The 23614-nt window shown below is 46.7% G+C and overlaps 1 protein-coding gene across 2 annotated transcripts in view; it reads left to right on the top strand.

The window, feature by feature from the left end:
* Positions 1-268: 268 nt before the first annotated feature.
* TENT4A (terminal nucleotidyltransferase 4A) overlaps positions 269-23614 on the top strand; it is a 42774-nt gene continuing 19428 nt past the window's right edge. For both annotated transcript variants that reach the window (XM_070411959.1, XM_070411958.1), the window contains exons 1-2: positions 269-1215; positions 22582-22705. In XM_070411959.1, coding sequence (XP_070268060.1) covers positions 503-1215; positions 22582-22705 — 837 coding nt within the window. In that variant the 5' untranslated portion in view covers positions 269-502. The remainder of the gene's footprint in view (positions 1216-22581; positions 22706-23614) is intronic.

Below are 23614 nucleotides of genomic sequence, written 5' to 3'. Positions count from 1 at the left end.
TTGGAGCGGAGGCGGCGGCGCCCCCTCCTTCCCCCGCGCCCTGTCGCCACTGAGAGTGTCTTTTCGCCGCCGCCGCTGCAGGAGCACGGAGCCAGCGGCGCGAGCGTGACCGAGGGCCCGGCGCACGGCGACGGCCCTCCCTCGGGTCCCGGGCCGCGGCGCCGGGGCCCGCCCCCTCAGCCCGCCCCTCTCCCATGGCCTCTCCCCGCGGCCCCTGTGGAACGCCGCCGCCGCGGCCCCCGCGCCCGCCCCGCGCCGCCTGAAGGAGCCCGACAGGCCCGAGCCGACCCGCGGCCTGCTCGGGCCGGCCCGCGCCGCTCCGGGACCCCGCGACCCGCCGCCGCGACCCGGCCGGAGCCGCGGCGCAGGCTCGTCCGCCCGCCCGTCTGTCCACCCGCAGCCCGTCCGTCGGTCCGTGCACGGCGCGGCCGGGTTCGGGGCGCGGCGGGGGCGGGGCCGCGGCGGGGCGGGCGGGCGCGCGGGCCCGCGGGGCGGTGCGTGGATGGATCCGCGCGTGGCCTGGATCCAGCCGGAGCAGAAGGGACCGGCCAATGCCCTGTGGATGCAGATCTGGGAGACCTCGCAGGGCGTGGGCCGCGGAGGCTCGGGCTTCGCGTCCTACTTCTGCCTCAATTCGCCCGCGCTGGACACGGCGGCCGCGGCGGGGGCGGCCGGGCTGGGCGGCGGCAGCCTGGCCGGGCCCGTGCCGCCCGCCGCGTCGCCCCCGCCGCCCGCACCGGGCCCCGCCGCGCTGCCCCCCGCGCTGCTGACGGCGCTCGGGCCCGCGGCCGAGGGTGCTCGGCGCCTGCACAAGTCCCCGTCGCTCTCGTCCTCGTCCTCGTCCTCGTCCAACGCCGAGTCGGGCACCGAGAGCCCGGGCTGCTCGTCGTCGTCCTCGAGCAGCGCCTCCGTGGGACGGGCGGGCGGCGGCCGCGGCGATGCCTTCTTCCACTTCGCCGACGGCCCGCCCAGCACCCCCGGCGCGGCCAACGGGCACCCCGGGGCGCGCGGCCCGGCGCCCGCCGGCTCCCCGCCGCAGCACCAGTTCCACCCGGGCCGCCGGAAACGCGAGAACAAGGCCAGCACGTACGGCCTCAACTACCTGCTGTCGGGCAGCCGCGCGGCCGCGCTGAGCGGAGGGGGCGGCCCGGGGCCCCAGGCGCCGCGGCCCGGCACGCCGTGGAAGAGCCGGGCGTACAGCCCAGGCATCCAGGGGTGAGTGCGCGCGGGCGGCGGCGGGCGCGCCGGCGGGGGAGGGGCCGGGCCCCGGCGGGGTGAGGGCGGTGGGCACCCGGCCTGGCCGGCCAGCGCTCCTGCGGTGGGTGCTACGGGCGCTCAGACATCTCCGTCTGGGCTCCCGTTTTATTTCTGGGGTGGATGTTGGAGGCTCAGGTCCGACTATGCTAGAAGGTTTCCATTTATTTTTTTTAAAATACTAGTCTGAAGGCTCTGGCTATTGCCTAGTTGTGTTTCCATATTTGCAAACCCTTGAGTAAGTCTTTGTTTCTAAAGAAATATTAAGCTCCTTTTATAAACGAGCGATCAATTCGGCTTGTGCAGATGTGTGCTGTTTTTGTCTCTTGAGACTGGAAAGGAGGATCAGATACCCCTTTCCTTCCCCCAGAATGCTTAGGGGCAGACCTTCTGTCAAAGTGAGGTGCAGGTAGGTATGGCGCTTTATGTAAGCTAAGTTGCAGAATGTAGTGTTGCCAGGAACTTGAATCAAGTTGAAGGTAAATATTGTTAATATATATATATATTTTTTGGCAAAGCCCTTCTAAAAGATGACTTTTTTGGGGGGTAGTAAAACAATTTGAGAGGGCTTGTATGTTATGATTTAATTTTGTGCTGAAATTAACAGCATCAACTGCATTTTTTTAAAAACCAATAGTGTTCAAAGAAAATAAAAACGTGTATTGCACACACTTACTTTTTGGAAGATGCCACCTTTATTTTAAATGTTTCCACAACAGGCTCGCTAGAGGGACTTAGAAGTTCTACTTAAGTTTAGGGCAATTACAGATGGCCAGGCCAGATAAAAACGCGTGTGGTTGGATGGAGCTGTCCTAGGTGAGCCTGCTCAGGAACCAGTGTTACTTAGCCAGTCCCTGTGATTTTCTGTGCTTTTCTAAGCATCTAGAAATAACATTTGCACATACGTTTTATTTCAGTATTTCAAGACTTAAATCATAAACTTTCCTTGCACAATTGCATGCTCATTTAAAAGGCACCTAAGGATTTCCCAGGTGTCAGGGTTGTCACAAATATTAGAGTCCTACTAATTTTACAATTGCTAAGTATTGGGATTACTTCTTAAAGGAACTTTCTTATAGGTCTGTTTATTCTCATTGGAAGTGAGAATAAATTGATTCTACTCCAAAGCATGTGTGATACACGTTAAAGCTGCATGTTCTGCAACTTATTTCACCTGATTTGAGTTAAAGGTGTTACTTTCCTAATTACCTGAAGCCTGAGGATGCACTTTGGACCCAAGTAGGAGACCTGTCTCCTTTCCCTCTCTCCTTTCAGTTCTCACTTGTAGAACTTGTTGAAAAGAGGTGGTGGGAGCGCTCTCTTGATGTATGACATTATATCTAAGGGCTCTTTGGGGAATCTTCAGGTTTCCAAACCTGTCATGTAACTGGAGTTGGCTCTGTGTCTTAGTACTAGGAAATGGGAAGATACGTGATCTTCACTGCAGAGCAGTGATGGCGAACCTATGACACGCATGTCAGAGGTGACATGCGAACTCATTTTTTTGGTTGATTTTTCTTTGTTAAATGGCATTTAAATATATAAAATAAATATCAAAAATATAAGTCTTTGTTTTACTATGGTTGCAAATATCAAAACATTTCTAAATGTGACACGGCACCAGAGTTAAGTTAGGGTTTTTCAAAATGCTGACACGCCGAGCTCAAAAGGTTCGCCATCATGGCTGTAGAGCATTTTTGGACCCAGACAGCTGGGAATCCTGTTTCTGCCCTTCATGAGCTTCTAGCAGTGGCAGCATCATGCCTTGTGCAAATCACTTGGACTCTGAACACTGCTTCCTCACTCTTAGGTTTCTATATAGTAAGCCTCAGAAGGTGCCTTGCTGTTGCTTTTCTTAATGAATGAGCCCACCACATGCCAGGTACTTTGCTAGGATCTGGGGCAGTGTTTGGCACAGCCTCATGATCCTGACCCCGGACGCTGGCCCTCCTGAGAGTGACTCTGCCTAGCACACATGAGCACTGTTTGTCCAGGTATGTAGATCTCACGCCCATCACTCTCTCGTATCCAGTGTTTCATCACTGTCCTGTTCAATCTGTCTGTACCTCATCTTCCTTATCCTTCCACAGAACTATTGTTACCTCTAGTGGAGAATGCTCAAGTAGTCCCACGTGGTTGTCTTGCCCCCTCTCTGGGGCCTTTCCCAGCACTGCCAATGGGGTGATATCCTGCTAGGTTTCATCAGGCCCCACCCTCTTGTAACTCTATGATGGCACCTCCCCTGTCTCCCTTAGGTTAAAGACTAAAGCCTTAAGCTTTCAGCAGGCCACAAGGCACTGCTGCTCTGGGCCCAGCCAGGGGGCCCGGCTTGGTTGGCTTCCCCGTTGGCTTTCACCCTGCCCCACCTCCCAGCTTGCCTGTTAGAACTCAGCTCACAGGCCATGTGGTATAGAACTAAGAGTGGGCACTGAAGCAACCAGGTCGTCTGTGTTTTAACCCACCTAGGGGTGATGGGAGCCCTTCCTTGATGGATGACATTATATCTAAGGGGCAGTAATATGCTTTTTCCCCCTCTCTCTTTTATTGGCCATATTTCCTTGCCTGCCTTAGGGGTGGGGGGAAGTGGGGAGAGGCATGTACCTCACCCCCAGTACTGACCTCAGTGTATCTACTTCCTGCTATCTATGCCTGGAGGAGAGCCTGCTAGGTTAGCCGACCATGTTCATGGAAGGGTAGGGTACCCTCTGCTTGGTTTGCTACTCCCAATCCTTCTATCAGACTAACCTTTCAGAGGGGACAAGGGGGAGGAATAGTACAGCCAGTGGTTGAATGGTGCCTATGATTAAAGGAGGAAGGCAACGCTGATGATCATTAACATGGGACCCGCTGGGCTTAAGGGAACTAACCTTTTGATATCAAGAAATAGCTCTGTCTAGAACAGCCGTGGGTAAACTATGGCCCGTGGGCCGGATCCGGCCCGTTTGAAATGAATAAAACTAAAAAAAAAAAAAGACTGTACCCTTTTATGTAATGATGTTTACTTTGAATTTATATTAGTTCACACAAACACTCCATCCATGCTTTTGTTCCGGCCCTCCGATCCAGTTTAAGAACCCATTGTGGCCCTCGAGTCAAAAAGTTTGCCCACCTCTGGTCTAGAACTTGCCCCTGGCTGCTAGCTTACCCAGAATGATGGGGAGGCCACCAAAAACTCTTTTACTTGTGGCTTAGAAAGGGAAAGAGCTGAGATAAGAGAGTCCCTGGCCTGGCCAATAGAAAAAAACCTTGTTGATGAGAAGCTGCTCAGACTTACCTACGCCCAGGACAGGTGTTTCTGGAAAGACAGTGTCTGCAGTCCTCAAGGGATGATAAGCAGTTGCCTGGTGTGGTGGAAGTTTGAGTAGCATTAACTGAACCCAGTTGGGCCTTTGCCTGGTAGTCCATGTAGCAACCTGCACTGTTTGTTCTTTTCTGGAGAGGAGGTTTCTGCCCTTGGAAACCTTGCCTGGTGACCTGGCTTTGTGGGCTTGCCATTCTGCTTTCATCCTTGACTAAGATAAAGAAAAAGCACGTAAGAGGAGAAGGGTTAATGCAAGAACTTTCAGAGTAGTGAAGGTAAAATGCTTGTTTTGGAGTTGCCATTGGCTCTAGATCTTATTCCATCGTTTGGTTGAACTCTCACACTTTTGGGAACAATGTGGACAGTATGAGATATACTCTCTACCTGGGCTTCTGACATAGAGATGTGGACAGGTGTGTGGATAGGTTCCTGGGTCTGTGCATCCTGGCCTCTGGTTGCTGCCATTCTCTCATGCCCTCAACTCCTGACCCCTAACCTTCTGACCCAGAAGTGCTTTGTTACTTTGTTTTTAATTTCTTTCTTTCTTTCTTTCTTTCTTTCTTTCTTTCTTTCTTTCTTTCTTTCTTTCTTTCTTTCTTTCTTTCTTTCATTTCTTTATTGATTTCAAAGAGGAAGGGAGAGGGAGAGAGAGATAGAAACATCATTGATTAGAGAGAATCATTGATCGGCTGCCTCCTGCACACCCCCTACTGGAGATCGAGCCCACAACCTGGGCATGTGCCCTTGGCCAGAATCGAACCTGGGACCCTTCAGTCTACAGACTGACGCTCTATCCACAGAACCAAACCGGCTAGGGCTTGTTACTTTGCTTTTAATAGCTTCGGAAACCTCATCAGTTTATAGGCAAAGAAAAGTCCTGCACAACTAAGGGGGGGAGCATAGACCTCAGATACTTTGCCACAGACTGACTGGTGCCCTTAAAGTCTCAGGAAGAGCATAATGCAACAAGTGAAGTCCTCCAGCCCTTTGGCAGACCCCTACAGGACTGGTCTCTGACAAGGTTGTCCTCTCAGGCATGCTTGCAGTGCAGCATGCTTGCAGTGCAGCAGTCATATGCAGTATTCTCTCTGCAGGTCCCTTGACGATGTTTAATTTTTGACATCTTCCATTCCTCCAAAGAAAATTTTGTTCTTTGTGTGAACTTTATGAGAAATCGGTAGATGCCATTCATAGGACATGGTCAGCCACACCACTCAGGGCCCTGGGCATGGGTTCTTTCTAATTTCAAGTGTGTTCTCTTTCCTCTGTTCTCCTGAGGGAGTCAGAGCTTGGAGGAGCAACCAGGATCCCTTCTCTCTGTGGCTCCAGTCTGACTTGGCACTATCTAAAGTAGAGCCAGTATGACCTCCCCCAGCATATCCTTGGGGATACCATGTGGGAGGGCCCACCTCAGACCACAGCCATCATCACTATAGTTGTCTTTCTTTCACTCTGATCTCTTCCTATAAACATCACAGGATCCAGGGGATAGATTATTGCAAGATCTGCCTCAAAATGTGGAGGTGGCACACTTGGGTCTTGTTTTCTGAGTGTTCATCCTGTCCTGGGCATATAAGTTAAACCAGAAGTATAAGGTTGTAGGGGGAAGCAAAAATGATCACACTTCGCACATATTTGCTGCTGTACTGACCATTTATGAAATGAGCTCAAACACTCCTTCCTACCTAATAATAGCATCACTCATTCCTGCCCATTGTATTACAGCCAGTCTCTCTGCAAAGTGAAATTGAAAATCTAGCACAAGAGGCTGGCTGTGATGAAATTGAGGAAAGTGATACCTGGTTACTGATAAAAGAGATTGGATGAAGATAGGACAGCTAATACTTGGGGAAGGGGCTGCTCATGTGGAGGAAGAGGAGGGTGAGGGCAGGATAGATGCTTTGGAAAAGGAAGATTGGAATATCAAACAGGTTGGGCAGTGTCCTTTGGGAAAATGGAGGTTTTGAATATTTCTGCAAAAAATAGCCTTAATGCTCAGCCCCTAGAAGTCAGAGTGGGGTAAGATGGAGCCTGTCTTGGTGCCACACCAGTTGCTTCCGAGAAAAAAGACATGAATGTGACTTACTGCTTTTGTAAGTAAATATTTTAAGTTAAAAAATTAGTTTTTCATAATTTTAATTTCAAGGTAAAGTTTCAGAGCTTCTTCTGGTCACTAATATGAAATTTTGGTCCCCATTGTAAATGGATTTCTGTAAGTGACGTATGGGAGGAAAGAGAACAGTTATCCCTGGAAAGTGAGAACCTTCTGTGCCTTGGTTAGGTCCTTACAGTTTAGGATCTGGTTTTTCAGTTGTGAAGTAAAAGAGGGCTGTAGTAAATACAACAAAACCCTTGATTTTGATGATGCAGCCAGAATCAGGCTAACAGGAGAGGGATGACTGAATCATACTAACCAGATTCACAGGAAATTGTGTAAGCCACAGCATTACCTAGAAATTGCCACTGGCCAGTGTGACTGAAGAGGCCTATCTAGAAGGCTCTGGCCAGCTTGTTAGTATTTTCTCTTCTCAGAAGGCTGCTGAGTGAGCGTGGCACCTGAGTTAGGGCAGGTAGGAGATGACAATGATGGAGACAGATGCTCAAGATACCTGCCCCCATTGCAAATGTGCCTCCCAAGTAAGGTGGTCAGGGTACATCTCCCCTGACAATTTGGGATTTGCAGTACAAAGTAAGTGTCTTACTCTAAGATTTTTATGCTACGCTAGTTTTCTGTGGCTGTGTAACAAATGGCCACAAATTCAGTGCCTTAAAACAATACTCCTTTTTTGTCTCTCAGTTTCTGTGGGTAGGAAGTCAGGGATGGCTGGATTGAAGTCAAGGTTTTGGCTGCTGTGTTCTCAGCTGGAGCTCAGGGTCCTTTTGCAAGCTCATTCCTGTTATTGGCAGAATTCAGTTCCTTGTACTTGTGTTAGGTCGGATATTTCTCATTCCTTCCTGGCTGCCAGCTGGGGGCCTCTCTCGGCTGCTTTAGGCTATTTGCATTCCTTGGCTTGTGGGCCCTCCTCCCTCTTTAAACTGGCAACAGCTCCCTGAACGCCTGATCATGTCTTCTCCAGCTGGAGGAAGCCCTCTGCATTAAGGGCTCATGTAATTGGGTCAGGCCTACTAGGTACCTTCTCTCCATCTTAAAGGCATGTCACATGAGTGATGATATCATCATAGTCACAGGTTTCAAAGATTAAGGCATAGAATTTTCTGGGGCTGCTTGCCACATGCACGTGTTCTCCTATAGGTAGACTTCCCCTACTGTGGGAAAATGGGTGGTGAGGAGGTGGTAGTTTTCTTCTCCAACACTTTTGTCCCTTGACTGGACTCCAGCTCATAAGGATGACTCTTGCAGATTGCAGGTTTTGTCTTCTGGCTTGGTTGTCACCATTGAACTCAGATAACCAGAGTGACCATTGCTATAAGTGCTTTCCTGTGCCTCTCTCATGTGGACTATTCTTAAAATATGTTATCTAAGAAAAGTTTGCATTAAAGCCATTTAAATAAGCACATTAAAATTATAGTGATTGAAAAGTCCTGTTCACGAGGTATTGTGCATTGGTCATTCCTATGCTGGGAGAAAGGGTGGTTGGTGACTAACCCAAGTCATCTCTTTTTTTAAAAAAATGCCTTTATTGATTTCAGAGAGGAAGGGAGAGGGAAAGAGAGATAGAAACATCAACGATGAGAGAGAATCACTGATCAACTGCCTCCCGCACATCCTCCACTGAGGACCAAGCTCGAAACCCAGGCATGTGCCCTTGACCAGAATTGAACCCGGGACCCTTCAATCCGCAGGCCGATACTCCATCCACTGAGCCAAACCAGCCAGGGCCCAAGTCACCTCTGTAATCTAGTTCTAAGTACATAACAGTCTATCTTTGCAGAAGACCCCATACCACCTGTTTTTCAGCCCAGGGCAGTGTGAGTGAGGGCTTTCTGATAGCCCCGTTCAAAACCCCGTGCTTCCTTCAGGAGAAGGACAAAGAATACCCCTACATGGTTTTCCCATGGTCTCTTCCTGTGGAGTTACTGCTGCTCTTAAAATACTGACCACTGCTCTCCTGCGGCCGCTCAGGGAATGTGGGGCTGTGTCTCAGCCTGCCTTTTCAGAGACAAGCACATGTTATCCACTACCTGTGAATAAGTGTCGGATGGATGGATGGAAGAAGGAAAGGAGGATCTGCCATCTTAGATGAGCAGGTCAGGGGTTGCAAATCTACATAGTTTAAATAAACCAAATTGTTGTTTGTCTTAGATTTCTAAAGATTTGATTGTCATCTCTGAAGTTATTTAAATGCAGAATATTTAGATCTATTGGGGTTTATTGACCTGTCTTTCTAAAGAGAGTGTGTGATGAAGGCAGTTTTATCCCTTCTGATGTGGAATATAAAACAGAAAACAGGAGAGTGGGAGGGGAGACCAAGATGGCGGCATAGGTAAACACCGGAGACCGCTGCCGCAAACAACCATTTCAAAAATACAACTAAAAGACTGAACGGACATCACCCAGAACCACAGGAAGGCTGGCTGAAGAGAGACTCTACAACTAGAAGGAAAAGAGAACAGCAAATCGAGGCTCAGAGGCGGCGCAGTGTGGAAAATACAAAGGTACCGAGGTGCGCGCGCAAAGCGGGCTGGTGGCTGAAGGCGCGGTTGTCGTTTTCTGTCGGGAGTGAGTCTCAGACTCTGGGCTCCAGATCCGGGCGAGTCTCTAGGGACCCAGACTCAAACGGGAGAAGCGGGATTATCCGGCATCAGTTGGAACCTGAGGGCAGCTTTCTCTCCGAAGTTTGCAGCGGCTGCCGGGGTTCTGAGAAGCAGAGCCTCTGGGAACGGGACTGAGCGTGGCCATAACTGCTCCCTCCGCCCGCCCTGTTGAGCCCGCCCTGCCCAAACCCTGCGCACAGCCATTTGCCGATCGCCTCAGGCAAAGGCTGGATTAGCGCCTCCCCAGAAGGCAGACGTTTTCCATACAGCTGATTCCTATAGCCAGTCGGCCTGGTGGTCAAACCCCTCTAGTGTTAACTACAACAATTAAGGCTTGGCTAGAACAAGACTGCGCACAGAGACCACAAGGGGGTGCACCAAGAAAGCATAAAAGATGCGGAGACAAAAAAACATGACAGAAATGGAGGATATGGAGCTAAGAATCGCAATTTTGAGGGCTTGCCATAAATTTGTGCAGAACCTCACGAAAACTAATGAGACCCTCGATGCTACGATAAAGAAATTAGAAAGTAAGCATACACGGACTGAAATAAAGAATATTATACCCAATAGCAGACCAGAGGAGCACAATAATCAAACAAAAGATTCGACAAAAAACACCCAATTGGAAAAGCAAAATGAAAAAAGAATCCGAAAGTGTGAAGATAGTGTAAGGAGCCTCTGGGACAGCTTTAAGCGGTCTAATATCAGAATTATTGGAGTGCCAGAAGATGAGAGACAGCAAGATATTGAAAACCTATTTCAAGAAATAATGGCAGAAAACTTCCCCCATCTGGAGAAAGAAATGGACTTACAGGTCCAAGAAGCGCAGAGAACCCCAAACAAAAGGAATCCAAAGAGGACCACACCAAGACACATCATCATTAAAATGCCAAGAGCAAAAGACAAAGAGAAAATCTTAAAAGCAGCAAGAGAAAGAGGCTCAATTACCTACAAGGGAATACCCATACGACTGTCAGCTGATTTCTCAACAGAAACTTTGCAGGCCAGAAGGGAATGGCAAGAAATATTCAAAGTGCTGAATACCAAGAACCTACAACCAAGATTACTTTATCCAGCAAAGCTATCATTCAGAATTGAAGGTCAGATAAAGAGCTTCACAGATAAGGAAAAGCTAAAGGAGTTCATCACCGCCAAACCAGTATTATATGAAATGCTGAAAGGTATCCTTTAAGAAGAGGAAGAAGAAGAAAAAGGTAAAGATACAAATTATGAACAACAAACATGCATCTATCAACAAATGAATCTAAGAATCAAGTGAATAAATAACCTGATGTACAGAATGAACTGGTGATTATAATAGAATCAGGGACATAGAAAGGGAATAGACTGACTATTCTTGGGGGGAAAAGGGGTGTGGGAGATGCGGGAAGTGACTGGACAAAAATCATGCACCTATGGATGAACACAGTGGGTGGGGAGTGAGGGTGGAGGGTGGGGTGGGAGCTGGAAGGAGGGGAGTTATGGGGGGAAAAAAGAGGAACAAATGTAATAATCTGAACAATAAAGATTTAATAAAAAAAAAATCCTTATTGGAAAAAAAAAAAAAATAAAAAAATAAAACAGAAAACATTCAAAAAATTATACTGAATTTGAGGCATCCCAATTTAGTTTTTTGAATTTTTAAAATTGATCTTGGAGGAAGGGAGGGAGGAAAAAGGGAAGGAGGGGGAGAGAGAGAAAGAACATCGATATGAGTGCCTCAACTGGGGATCGAACCCCCTCCACATTGGCCAGGGCCTCATTTAGTTTTTTTTTTAATATATATTTTATTGATTTCAGAGAGGGAAGGAGAGGGAGAGAGAGAGATAAACGCCAATGATGAGAATCGTTGATTGGCTGCCTCCTGCATTGAGCCCGAAACCCTGACTAGGAATTGAACCGTGACTTCCTGGTTCATAGGTTGATGCTCAATCACTGAGCCACACCGGCCAGGCCTCATTTAATTTTAATTGGTCTGTCTTTATTATTATAAAAGTAATACCTAACATCAGAAGTTAAAAACTTGGCTACCTGGTATGTGTCCTGTGTCCAGTTCATGTGTGTCCTGGGCTTCAGAGGCGTGTGTTCCTTATGCTGGTGACAAGGAGGAGGAGGCAGGGACTGGGCCTGGGCCAGGTGGGTCTCTGCAGAGATTTATCCCTATCCCATTGACAGGTGGACTATATGGAAGCAGTGCAGTGGTTCCCATTGGCAGGGAATGTCTTTGATTAGCATCAAATCAGCTGCTCTGCACAACCCTTAGGCTCTTCTGTAGGTTAAGATCGGAGTTAATTTCCTAAGTGATAAAGTGAATATAGGTCGTTTGTATCTTTTCATGTTTGAAAGAGATTTCAGACTATGGTAATGTTTCTGGAATCCTGTGGATCTGAAGGAATGGCTAGATGCAGGGCTAGAAGGGCAATGAAAAATCAAATTCTATCTTTTTGCTTTGAACCCTATGGCTGGCATTTGTTTCCCAGCATTGGGAAGCATGACCATGGCCTTGTGCTTGCTAGGTTAGCCTGCATCGTGCACTCGAGTAGCCTGGCTGACAAGGCTGGTTTTGGCTGGCTTCATCCTGGCTTCTTACTTCTGAGCCTCAGTTTCCCCATCTGTGAAGCAGGGTCTAGGGCATCCTCCTCATAGGGCATATTATATTTAGAAGATTTGGAAGTGCTATGTGTGTGACTTGTCACATGAGGGATTAGAAAGGCCTCTGCTTTCCTTTCCTTCTTTTTTCGCTGAGGAAATTGAAACCAAAAATTAGATGTTTCTTGTTGCCAGCTGGATAGAAAAAACCTTTTGCTTGGTTTTTGAAAAAATGGACAACTTTCCCTCTCAGACCAAAACATTTCTCTTGGATAAACTGTTAAAGACTGAAGTTCTGAGTCTTCAGGGAAAGCTGTGGACACAGCTGGAGGCCAACATGAAGCTTTGGAAATACTTTTCTCCTTTTGAGTCAAGAGATACTTTTCTATTTTTAAAAATCGAATGTGTTCTCTAGTTTGTAAGGAAGAGCTTTAAGGGTACTCCTGAAGTGTTTTATCAGGTATGTGTGTGTTGCTTGTTTAGTGCACATAGTAGAAGTGCATGTTGTGTTCTTTGAGCTCTTTGCAGCTCTAACATGTTCTGTGTACAGTGGAGAAAACAAAAGTAAGGGATAGGGAAGGTTAGACAGAAGCTAGAGCAGCACTATCTGGGAGATGGTCTGTGAAGATGGGAGAGCTCTAGTTTTGTGTGGTCCAATACAGTAGTCACTGAGCACTTGAAATGTGACCAATGCAACTGAGGAACTGAATTTTAATTGTATTTAACTGAAATTAAAATTTAAATAGCCGTATGTTTGGACAGCATGGAACTGGAGTAATTTTAGACTATTCAAAACAGTGTTTGATTCAGTAACTGTTGCCTAAATAAATTGAAACTCAGACAACAGCAAAAGCTGTGCTACCCAGCAACACCACTAAAAATCTCTAGAAATTGTGTTTCTGAGTTTCTAGAGTAAATCTTTTCAAAGGGCTGCTGGTTCAATAACACATAAAGGATAAAAATAGGTTCACAGCAGAATACGACCTGGCACAACTTTTATGGCTTGGAGTGCCTAGTCCAAGGATGCAGGTGATAGGTACTTTTGCACTCTGGGTTAATGATAGTGTCTGACAGACACTACCTGGTCCTCAGCAACAGCAGTGCACAGTGCGTGGGGCTCTGCCTAAGTGTCCTCCCTGAGTTCTTTGAGCAGGCTTATGAAATGGGTAATGTTACTCCTGTCTTTAGACAGAAAACCAAAGCCTAGACAGGCTAATGTGATTTGGCAAAAAGTGCTGCACTTGGAAATGCCAGTCCAGCGCTAAAGTCAGGGAGCTCCAAGCAGTGTTAAGTGAAGCATATATCCCCAAGATGGGGGTGTTGGAAGCTAGCAACTAACGTGTCCTGCAAACCTGGTTTAAATGTGTTTGTAGAGCCCAGATTTAAGGTGGGTGTGGGCTAGCTCCTCTTGTGAGGACTCTGACAGTCAAGTGCAGAATGAAGATGGGAAGCATTGGTATTGCAGGAGGATTCCAGGGACAGGAAGCCAGTCCTGCACTGCAGTACACTAGAACCTCCTGCTTACCGGGGCATTCCAGAACTGGCCTGGAGGGAAGTTGAGATAGAGGGAGCAGGACTCCCACCATCTGGATTATTCTTAGATATTGCATCCTACCAAAAAAGGAGCATTTGCTGAGTTGCCGTTGTACCTGAAGACAATTGAAAGACCAAAAGCAGGACCAGCGAGCATTCGCTGACCTCCTCCTTGGTGTCCGGTGCTGCATTGTGTGGAACCTGCATTCTCCCTATTCTTCTAGCAATAACTCATTTTAAGGAGAGACAGATTAAGCCTCAGTAAATGTGTCTTGAGTGAGGTGTAGCCAGAAACCAGAAGGAATGGAGGCCTGCTTGATGAGAAAGCCCATGCACTTCACCATTGCCTCCGCAGGGAGTGAATTGGTACACTTGAGTTAAGAGCGAAGCAAGAACCTGGTGAATTGGCGGGAGCCGTGGTGCAGCACCCTAAAAAGTATTTCTGTTATGGGCATCTTCTCTAAATTTAAGCAAACAGATTTTTAAGAATTGAAGGTTAACTCTGAAATGATGGCTGAAAATATTAAAGAGGATAGATAACCTTGCATGGCCTATGAAATGTAAAGAAATTCAAAAGTATTGTTCTAAGTTATCTCATGGAAAAAAGCAGAAAATGAATCTGTCTAAAGAGTTTGTGGCTCTGTCAAAGACTCACAAGAGACTGATGTACTAACCTAAGTAGAAGCATGAAGGATAGAAATGAGAATATAGAACTGAGACCAATGTCCAAAGAATGGGAACTTGTGAGAATTGTCACAGGGTAAGGCTTGGAATGAATTGAAGCTTGCAAAATTGTTGAGTCAAAAGGGCCTTTTAAGGTAGGCCTTAGAGTAAGACCAGAAGAAGTAAAAGCTCTGTGGATGCTGAAGAGGACTCACTGTGCTCTGGGCAGCCATCTGGCTCCAGCCCTTGCATTTGTCATTATCTTTTAGTTGTGTGTGTTGATTGGCCAACTTTCTAGAGGAGCTAATTGGTGCCATATTCTCTGAAGCCTGCAGTGTGCCTGAGTGACAGGTTTCTCTGCCTCCGAGCCTCTGCATATCCCCAGTGTTGCTGGCTTTGAATGTTGTGGAGAAATCTGATGCAAGTCTGATTCCCGCTTTGGGAATGCCTACTGTGTGCATGTCCACAGGCGTATAGAACTGGACATGGTCAGACTTTACCAAGTGCTTTTTTTCAGTCTTGGTGACGTGGAGATGATTGTCAAGTCCTCTACCAGGTGTGTTCCCTGCATGGGCTTTGCTGCTCTGAGGGACTTTGGGACGACTTATCCTATGAGGACAGCAGCACTGGGGAGAGGCTGTGCATGTCTGATGTTACTACTAAATGGTCAAGGCCAGGCCAGTAGATGGTGGGGAAGAAGCAGCTCAATGTGGTGGAGGTAGAATGGGGTTTGGAGATCCCAGAGGTCTGCAGGAAGCAGACAGGGAGGCTTCAGAGCAGTGGTTCTCAACCTTGGCTGCACATTAGAATCACCTGGGAATCTTTTTAAAATCCTGATTTCTGGGCCTCATCCTCCAGAAATTCTGTTTCTTTGTTATGGGGTGGGGCCACAACATTAGTAACAAAGAAACAGAATTTCCGGAGGATGAGGCCCAGAAATCAGGATTTTAAAAAGATTCCCAGGTGATTCTAATGTGCAGCCAAGGTTGAGAACCACTGCTTCAGACAGTGCTTTGAGCAGCAGAGACACCTGCTGTAGAGGTGCTGTCCAGCTCCAGACGTGCTGCTCGGCAGGTTGTTTAACCTCCGCTCCTTCTGTAATCTGGCGATAATGGTGGTTATCAGGTTCATACTTGGTGAAGTGTGTCCAGCGCCTGGACAGAGTAAGCAAGTGGTAAATCTCAGCTAATAATAAGAATATTGATATGATAATATCACTAATGAATTTTAAGTTTTCTTCTAAGTCTGAATGCAGCCTCAGAATTCTGCCCAGCTCAGGCCTCTGGCAGCAGTGCCTTTGGTGAGAGCTGGCACAGGAGAGAAAGCCTGTTAGTTGTAGCTGGTGTGACAAGACCAGAGAGGTGGGGTACTAGAGAGAACCCCCTCTCCCTTGCTCACACGCATCTCCTCTGGGTATGGTCTTCCACAGCTGCAGAAGTTTTACTGGGATTGTGGGGCAGCTTCTTCAGGAGCCCCGTCTTTTTTTTTTTTGAGAGGGGATGTGTATGTTGCAGTGAGGGGTAGCTTCCTAAACAGTGACTGAGAGTGGCACTAGAACCAGAGCCATAGCACTGAGGGGGGCCTATTAGCCTCCTGGGCCTTGGAGCTGAGCAGTCATAGGAGTAGTTCCCAGACCTTCAGGATGCCTGGCCTCACTCACTGTGAGCTGCAACAGAGCCAGAAAGGAAAGTCCTCACTGGTTTGTCCTTACTCTAAAGGCTGAAGGAGGCCAGATTCTTTAAGAAGACCTGAGCACAGTGATATCTGCTCTTTGACCTTTGGAGGTAAAGTCTGTCAGTAAAGCTGAAGTGGTAATACTTTGTTTTGGTTATTATTATAAAATCAATAACATACTTATTGAAGAAATCTGGAAAGTACAGAAAAGAAATTACCCATGATGTTCCTGCTTGAGCATATTTCATTCTGTTATTTTTAATGTGATATCACTGGCTTTTTAAAGCTTTTAAGAAGAATTGGAGGGAGGGAGACAGTAACAGTTGAAGACAATTTCTAGTATTTTCTATTGCATTTTATATCATAACTAGAGGCCTGGTGCACAAAAATTTGTGCATTCAGTGAGGGGGGGCGGTCCCTCAGCCCGGCCTATGCCCTCTTGCAGTCTGGGACCCCTCGGAGGATGTCCACCTGCTGGCTTAGGCCCGCTCCCTGGGGAATCGGGCCCAAGCTGGCAGTCAGACATACCTCTGGCAGCCCGGCAGCCCTCGGGGGATGTCCACTTGCCAGCGGGGAGCAGGCCTAAGCTGCAGTCGGACATCCTTAGCGCTGCTGAGGAGGCAGGAGAGGCGGGAGAGGCTCCCACCACCACTGCTGTACTGGCAGCAGTCAGCCTGGCTTGTGGCTGAGCAGGGCTCCCCCTGTGGGAGCGCACTGACCACCAGGGGGCAGCTCCTGCAGTGAGTGTCTGCCCCCTGGTGGTCAGTGTGTATCATAGTGACCAGTCATTCCCAGTAGTTCTGCTCTTAGGGTCAGTTTGTATATTACCCTTTTATTATATAAGATAGAGGCCTGGTGCATGGGTGGGGGCCGGCTGGTTTGCCCTGAAGGGTGTCCCGGATCAGGGTGGGGGTCCTGCTGGGGTGCCTGGCCAGCCTGGGGGAGGGGCTGATGGGTGTTTGCAGGCTGGTCACACCCCCTTCAGGGTGGGGGTCCCCACTGGGGTGCCTGGCCAATCTGGGTGAGGGGCTGAGGGCCGTTTTCAGGTGACGGAAGCTCCCAGCCTCTCCTTTTTTTCTTTTCTTTTTTTTAATTTTGGGGTTTATTTACCTTCTATAATTGAAACTTTGTAGCCTTGAGAGGAGCTTAGAGCCGGCCAGGGCAAGTGGGAGGAAAGCCTCCTGCTCGCTCCAGCTCCGTGGCCACAGCCGGCTGAAAGCAGGTGTCTGGGGTTTATTTACCTTCTATAATTGAAACTTTGTTGTTTTGAGTGGAGCTTAGAGCCGCTGCGGCAGGCGAGAAGCTTGGCTTCCTTCATCATTGGGGCAACCAAGCCTCCTGCTTGCTCCAGCTCCGTGGCTGCCGGCTGCCATCTTGGTTGGGTTAATTTGCGTATAGTTGCTCTGATTGGCTGGTGGGCGTGGCTTAAGGCATAGCAAAGGTATCGTCAATTTGCATGTTTGTCTTTTATTAGTATAGATGGAAAAGCCTGGTTTTCCTCAAGCATTTAGAATTGACCAGGTTCATGGGGGATGTTAAAGGTAAACTACCAGTAGAATGACACGTGGTTAACACTGGGGACAGGGACTTTGGGGACCAGTGTGGAGAGTTCTAAGAGTTCAATGAGGTGGGAAGATTGGACATTTTCACACGTTAGTGGGTTCCGGTGCTGAAACTTCTTGTAAGTAAACCAGAGGATGGTACGTTCATTCATCTGGCTTTTCTCTTTCCTTAACAAAATGATGAATAAATATCTGAACTCTGACCATAGCTTTTCTCAGAAGTAGCCATGGGATTTACAATTGAGGGGAGCAGGCAAACCCCATCCATCCCTCCTTCACCTCAAAGTGCAGACAACATTCCTAACAGATTGGAGTGTTTTCTTTGCCCCCTTTGTTTCCATACTTTTATTTTAAACACATGTTGTTGTCCTTCTTGGTCAAGCATGAAGAGGTCACCTCTAAACAACTTACAGATTTGGGGAGGGGAGCTAGAAGGTAGGGGCAGGGAGCCAGCTCTGTCTGGGGCTGGATACCAAGTCTCTGGGCTCGGGGAGTCACAGCAACAGGGAGGAATAGGGCTGCTCCCCCTCCCTGCACCCCTTCAGAGCCAGCCAGCCTTCCCTGGCTTTGATTCAAATTTAGACACAGTTGAGAACCTTGAACCCTGCCAGCTGAGCTTCTAAAATAAAAAATAATCCCCTGAAATGGTCATCTGTTTTCATCAGTAGCTTCATTAGCTGTGAAATGAGGTAGTTTGCTTCTCTAACCGGGTAATTCATCTTGTGCTCTTTAAAACAGCTCTTTGAGGTGGGTTTTATAAATATTTACTGCAACCATATACCAGGTACTAAGATAGATACTAAAACATTGCTGATCTTATATTTGGTACTAAGAACAAATTAATTTAGGAAATATACTAAAAATTGAGAAGTCAGTCATTACCTTTTGAATGGGTCTGTACTCTTATAAGAGAGCCATTGTAGATGAGAATGTTTAGTTTAAAAGTACCCTAGAAAATAATGCTTCAGAAGTGGTTCACCAGTAGTTTTGTGAGGATTGTGTTTCTGGAGCTCGGCCACAGGTCAGTGCTCCAATACTGAGAAAGGGGAAGGTAAAAGGGCTGTGGGAACTAACCCCCTTAGGAAACTTCGAGAAATCTCCTGGTAGCTTCGGCCTGGAGCTGCTGGAGAGGATGGTCCATGTGTCCTTTTAGCACACCAGGCAGGCAGCCAGCAGCTTCTGCCACTGAAGCAGGCTTGGAACCGGTCCCAGGGCCCCCTGATAGATGTTCATAGTTTCCTGCTGGTTTTAAGATACCACCTCTGATTCATTTTAGAAATTTTTCTATAATGGTCACAGCCTAAAAGCTTGGAAGATTTGGAGACTGAATTCTAGTGGACTGACATTGAGCTGTAAGAGATAACAATGACTAAATTGTCTTTGGGTTAGGAGATTTAGTGCGGTTTTTATGTAGCTATCTTGTCAGCTGTGAAATGCCTTTGAGGTTTTGTTATTGAGAAGAGTGAACTTCCTCATTTTGGTTTTTGAGGAGAAATGATCAAAATTTTTGTGGACTTAATTCTGTGAAACTGGAGAATTAAGTGTGTGCATATGGGAAGTAATAGATGAAAAAAATGACCTGTGTTATATCTGATGCTGGCAGTTGGACTTGTGGCTGATAGTACCTAATAGTGAAAGTGTTTTGTCCCTACCCATATATGCAGTTTCTTAAAGGGATGAAAACTACTTGTAATGTTAGTATTGAATAAAGTAATCCAAATGCTTTTATTTAGCACTGTTTACATTTCTAAAAGGACAGTTGGCTATTTAAATGGGTTCTGTTAACAAGTTAGGTTAGTCACTACAGGGGTAAAATATTACTTCTTGGAATGCTGATTTTTGATGTCTTTTTGTAGGGAATGTAAATTTTAAATGACAAGGTCATAGCAATATTTATCAAAACTTGATATGATTCATTCCACACGTATTTATTGAATGCTTGCCATAAGCAAACACTGTTCTGGTGCTGGAGATCAGGCAGTGAGCAGGTGAGCCCTTTGAGGTTGATAGGTTCCAACCTGGGTGGAGACAGACTGTAGTCCATTGATACTTGCCCTGAAGAATGCAGGGCGTAGGGGAACAGTGCGTGCTGGGTTTGGCCAGGGAGAGGGTGCTGCCTCACCGTCCTGTGGCTTCTGATGATTGCTGCGATGCCACAGTTCTTCTGGGGCTGAACGGGGGTTCTATCTCACTGCCTAATCCCCTGCCGATCCTTGGTGCTTCCTCTCTCTTTGAGGTTTCAACCTAGAGACCCAGCAGAGGAGGCAGCTGCTGTAGCTTTTCCAGTAGATCCAGAGGTTATGATGGTTGTTAGACCTTCCTATGTCTTTCTGTGCCGAAGGTGTAATCATAGTCCAGAGCCACACAGTCCTCTGGTGGTTCCAGGAGTCACACAGTGCCTTCAGGGCCCCTGCTTGCCTCAACACTTGGCCAGAGAGAGCACCTTCTCGTCCAGCCAATTCGCCAGCAGTATCCCTTCATTCCCAGAAGGCAAAGTCAGAATACTCTTACTATGTAATATTTGTTAGGACAGTTGCAGACTTTGAGATCCAAGTTAATACCTATTTCAGATAGGTGTACTATCAGTGTATCTTACTGGTGGAAGATGCCACTGCCATCAGGAGGCCTGTGTGTTCCACTTGGCACCTTCCTGCTCTGGAAATGTGGGCACGCTGCACCCCCATCATTAATTTCTCCTAAAATATGGGAAGGAGGGAGTGCTAGACAACCTCTCTTATGTCATGAGCCAGTCTACAGACATGTGAGAAAACGGACACTGTCATGCGGATTGGGTAGCGTCTGCAGACAGGCAGCACAGGCTCCCTTCACACCTTTCCTTTTCCTGGTACATCCAGGGTGCTGAGGGTAGGGGTCCTGGGAAGCTGAGGAGGGACTGTCTTATGTTGTTATTTCAGATACATACAACTTAAGAAAACAGTTCTGCTCTGCAAGTGCACACTTACATGACATTTGGAATGCCTGTTAACAAGATGACTTAATATATTATATTTGTGGGATATGGATATTTTAGCATATTAGCTTTGGTATTCTTCTTCCATGACTCTGGGCCAATTGTTTAATTATTCTAGGCTCATATTTTATTTTTGTCTCTAAATTTCTATACTACTGTTGTTATCAGACCAGGACTAAGAGGTGTAGGAGAGCATGTGCCCTTAGTGCATTGATGGCGAACCTATGACACGCATGTCAGAGGTGACACGCGAACTCATTTTTTTGGTTGATTTTTCTTTGTTAAATGGCATTTAAATATACAAAATAAATACCAAAAATATAAGTCTTTGTTTTACTATGGTTGCAAATATCAAAAAATTTCTATATGTGACACGGCACCAGAGTTAAGTTAGGGTTTTTCAAAATGCTGACACGCTGAGCTCAAAAGGTTCGCCATCACTGCGTTAGTGCTTTAAGTGCACTAACTTCTCACCCAGGGTGGCAGCTGGTCCCCCAGCACAAGATGTTCTCAGAGCCCAGTGCTTCTCCCAGGTAGCTCTCTCCAGTGATGTCCTAATAACAGGGAAGGAGTCACCTGTGGCTCTCTTAGCTGGTGTGGGCACTAGCCTGCTAACCAGACACATCTTAGTCATGCTAACCACATTGCCCAGTGGTAAGAAGTTTTAGGTCACACTTCAGACTTTAATGTGTCTGTTGAGCTGTTGAAAGAGATGTGATTGGTGCTCAGTAACTGTTAAAATAATAGAAGCTTTACCCTCACTATCTTGGACTTCAATGATATTTTGGAAAACGTAGTGCATTTTAGTGTTACATGACTCTCTACCTTTTTGTTTTTATTAAAAGACTGATCCTGGCTGGCTGAACTGGCAGCATGCTTGGGTGAGGTTAGCTTTTTTTGATTAAAAAAAAAATTAAACATGGTGAACAAATTGGATTCCAGTGATGGACTGAGATTGATGGCTTAACGAGGGTGTTGAGGATTTATTTCCTACTGGAGGATTTATTTCCCCTGCTTTTAGGGCCTTGAGTAGTCTTCAGACTTGCTGCCGAGTGTCAGGAATGGCCACTCCAAATGAATTTTGGGAGTAGGGAGGCAGTACTTCAGGTAAGAAAGATGACGTCGACTTTAAGCAAGAGCCTATGTAAGATAACATGTAAGATAATATGGTGCTCCTTACCTTCATAACTTGATGTTAAAGATCCTGTTGAGAAGTATTGCCTGCTGTTATGTGGACTATTTTGTTAGCTATTCAGCTGACTTTACTATTATATTATTATTGAGATAATTTTGTTTTGTCTTTTATTTGTTTTTCTAAACAAACTTGGAATGGAAGCAGGTGAATCTGATTTGTTATAACTTCTAGGATTGGACCATCTCCCATCTTCCACCCCAACCCCCATCTTTAATTAATCTAAAGGAAATGGAGAATGACCATCTTTCCTTCCTCCAGAAGGACTTGTTTGCAGAAAAGGTCTTTGGCCCTAAAACTTAACTCCACTGTTGCCACCCCCACAGGGCTGGCTTTTTGCCCATGGCTGACAGTGACAGAAGTGTCTTTTGAGGCAGAGGTGAGATATGAAGTGGCTTTCGGGACTTCTCTCTCCTGAAGACCTCTGTTAGGAAAGAAAGGACGGGCCATACTTCTGCCCACATGGATTTGGTTGTTGACCTCCTTGCCTCTGAGTCATAAGGAGAGGACACATAAGGAGTGTTGAGATAAATAGGGCTGTTCTGCCTCCAGGGACAATGTTTCTGTAACAGGTTGGGAGGCACTGGACACTGGATCCAGCATGTTGTTAACAGTGGGAGGGCAGAGCCTTACTGCTGAGACAACCCTCAGGCCTCCTAAGCACACGTGTCTTTGTCTCTTATGTCCCTGTCTCACTTTGGCCTGTCTTAGACCATCCATGCATAGTATGAGCACCAAAGGTGCCCAGTGGACCTCGGAGCACATCAGAACTGGGGTGACTGTGTTTTAAAAGAAAAACATAGTGACACATCAACCGGAATTATCTTTCATAAATGGAATTCTCTGTACCTTAATGTAAGATCACTGAAATGAATTTCTTTTGAATAAGTCTTAAAGTGCCAGTCAAAAGTTTTGGTATATGGTATTGACAAAAGTCACTCGTGTTAATCTTTGGTGCTATACAATATTGTGTAATTGGTCCATCACAGAGTGTTCAGAGGAGGAGAGAAACTGGTTTATAAGTGGCCAGAAATATATTGTAGTGTCATGCAGATCTAATACCAAAGTGTAACGTGGTTAAGTTTAATTGTAACTCTAGTATGTTTTCTCTTTTGTTTACTAGACTTCATGAGGAAATAATTGACTTCTATAACTTCATGTCCCCTTGTCCTGAAGAAGCAGCCATGAGAAGAGAGGTGGTGAAACGGATCGAAACTGTGGTTAAAGATCTTTGGCCAACAGCTGATGTGGGTATAGTCTTTGTACTTCTTTGTCACATACAAGTAAATGTGAGCACCCAACATTGTAACGTGTCAGTCCTGTCTGTGCAGACCTATGTCTCCCTTATTGGCCCAAGGCAGGGATTTTCCAGATGTGGTCCTGGGCCAGGCAGCAGCATATCTATCACCTGAGAGCTTGTTAGAAATGCACCTGCTGAGTCAGACACCTTGAGAGGAGGGGCAGGAATCTGTGTTTAACATGCCTTCCTGGTGGTCCTGACATATTCAAGTGTGAGAACCACTGGCCTAACAGAAGGTTTTTTGGAATGATGTGATTATTTTTCTTTTAAATTCACCTTAAGGTTAGAAATTTTACCCCTTCCCCACCACTCATCGTAGCATAAGTTCATTTTTGTGAAAATTGAAAGTGCTTCCTCACCTACCACTTTTACAGTAAATGAACTAGAGTCCATTGAGTTGAGGGCCACTGATATTTCTAGTGCTTAGCGCAGGCAGCATGAACATGTCATCTGACCAAGTTATGATGGTCCGCCCACAGGCTCCTGTCCTAATCGGTCAGCCTCTCCTACCAGTGACCAGGGACCATGACTGGTGGCCCACAGTGATAGAGATGAGCTGGCAGCTGAAGAGCATGTGAGCTCCCAATGAGCCAGGCAGCAGCTTGATTCCCCTCCACTTTTGAAGTGACTTATTACAATATCCTTGGCTTTAACTTTAGTGCCCTGGCATAGTGCCCTGCCTCTGTGTCCCAGCTGTGGGTTTGAAAGTTTTTGGAGAGTTTGAACCAGGCTCTAAAAAGTCCTTGGCTTTGGCAGGTGTGGGCAAGGCCAATAATTATTTTGTCTCTTAATTTTGAGTTTTTAAAAATTCCTTTTTGGGGAAGGTCTTTGACTAGATTTCATTGGATTGTTTTTG

Source organism: Myotis yumanensis, unplaced genomic scaffold (genome assembly GCF_028538775.1).
Source record: "Myotis yumanensis isolate MYYU_CA2020_CCGP unplaced genomic scaffold, mMyoYum1.0.hap1 SCAF_4, whole genome shotgun sequence".
NCBI classification, from domain to species: Eukaryota; Metazoa; Chordata; class Mammalia; order Chiroptera; family Vespertilionidae; genus Myotis; species Myotis yumanensis.
This window is presented reverse-complemented; position numbering and strand designations above follow the sequence as displayed.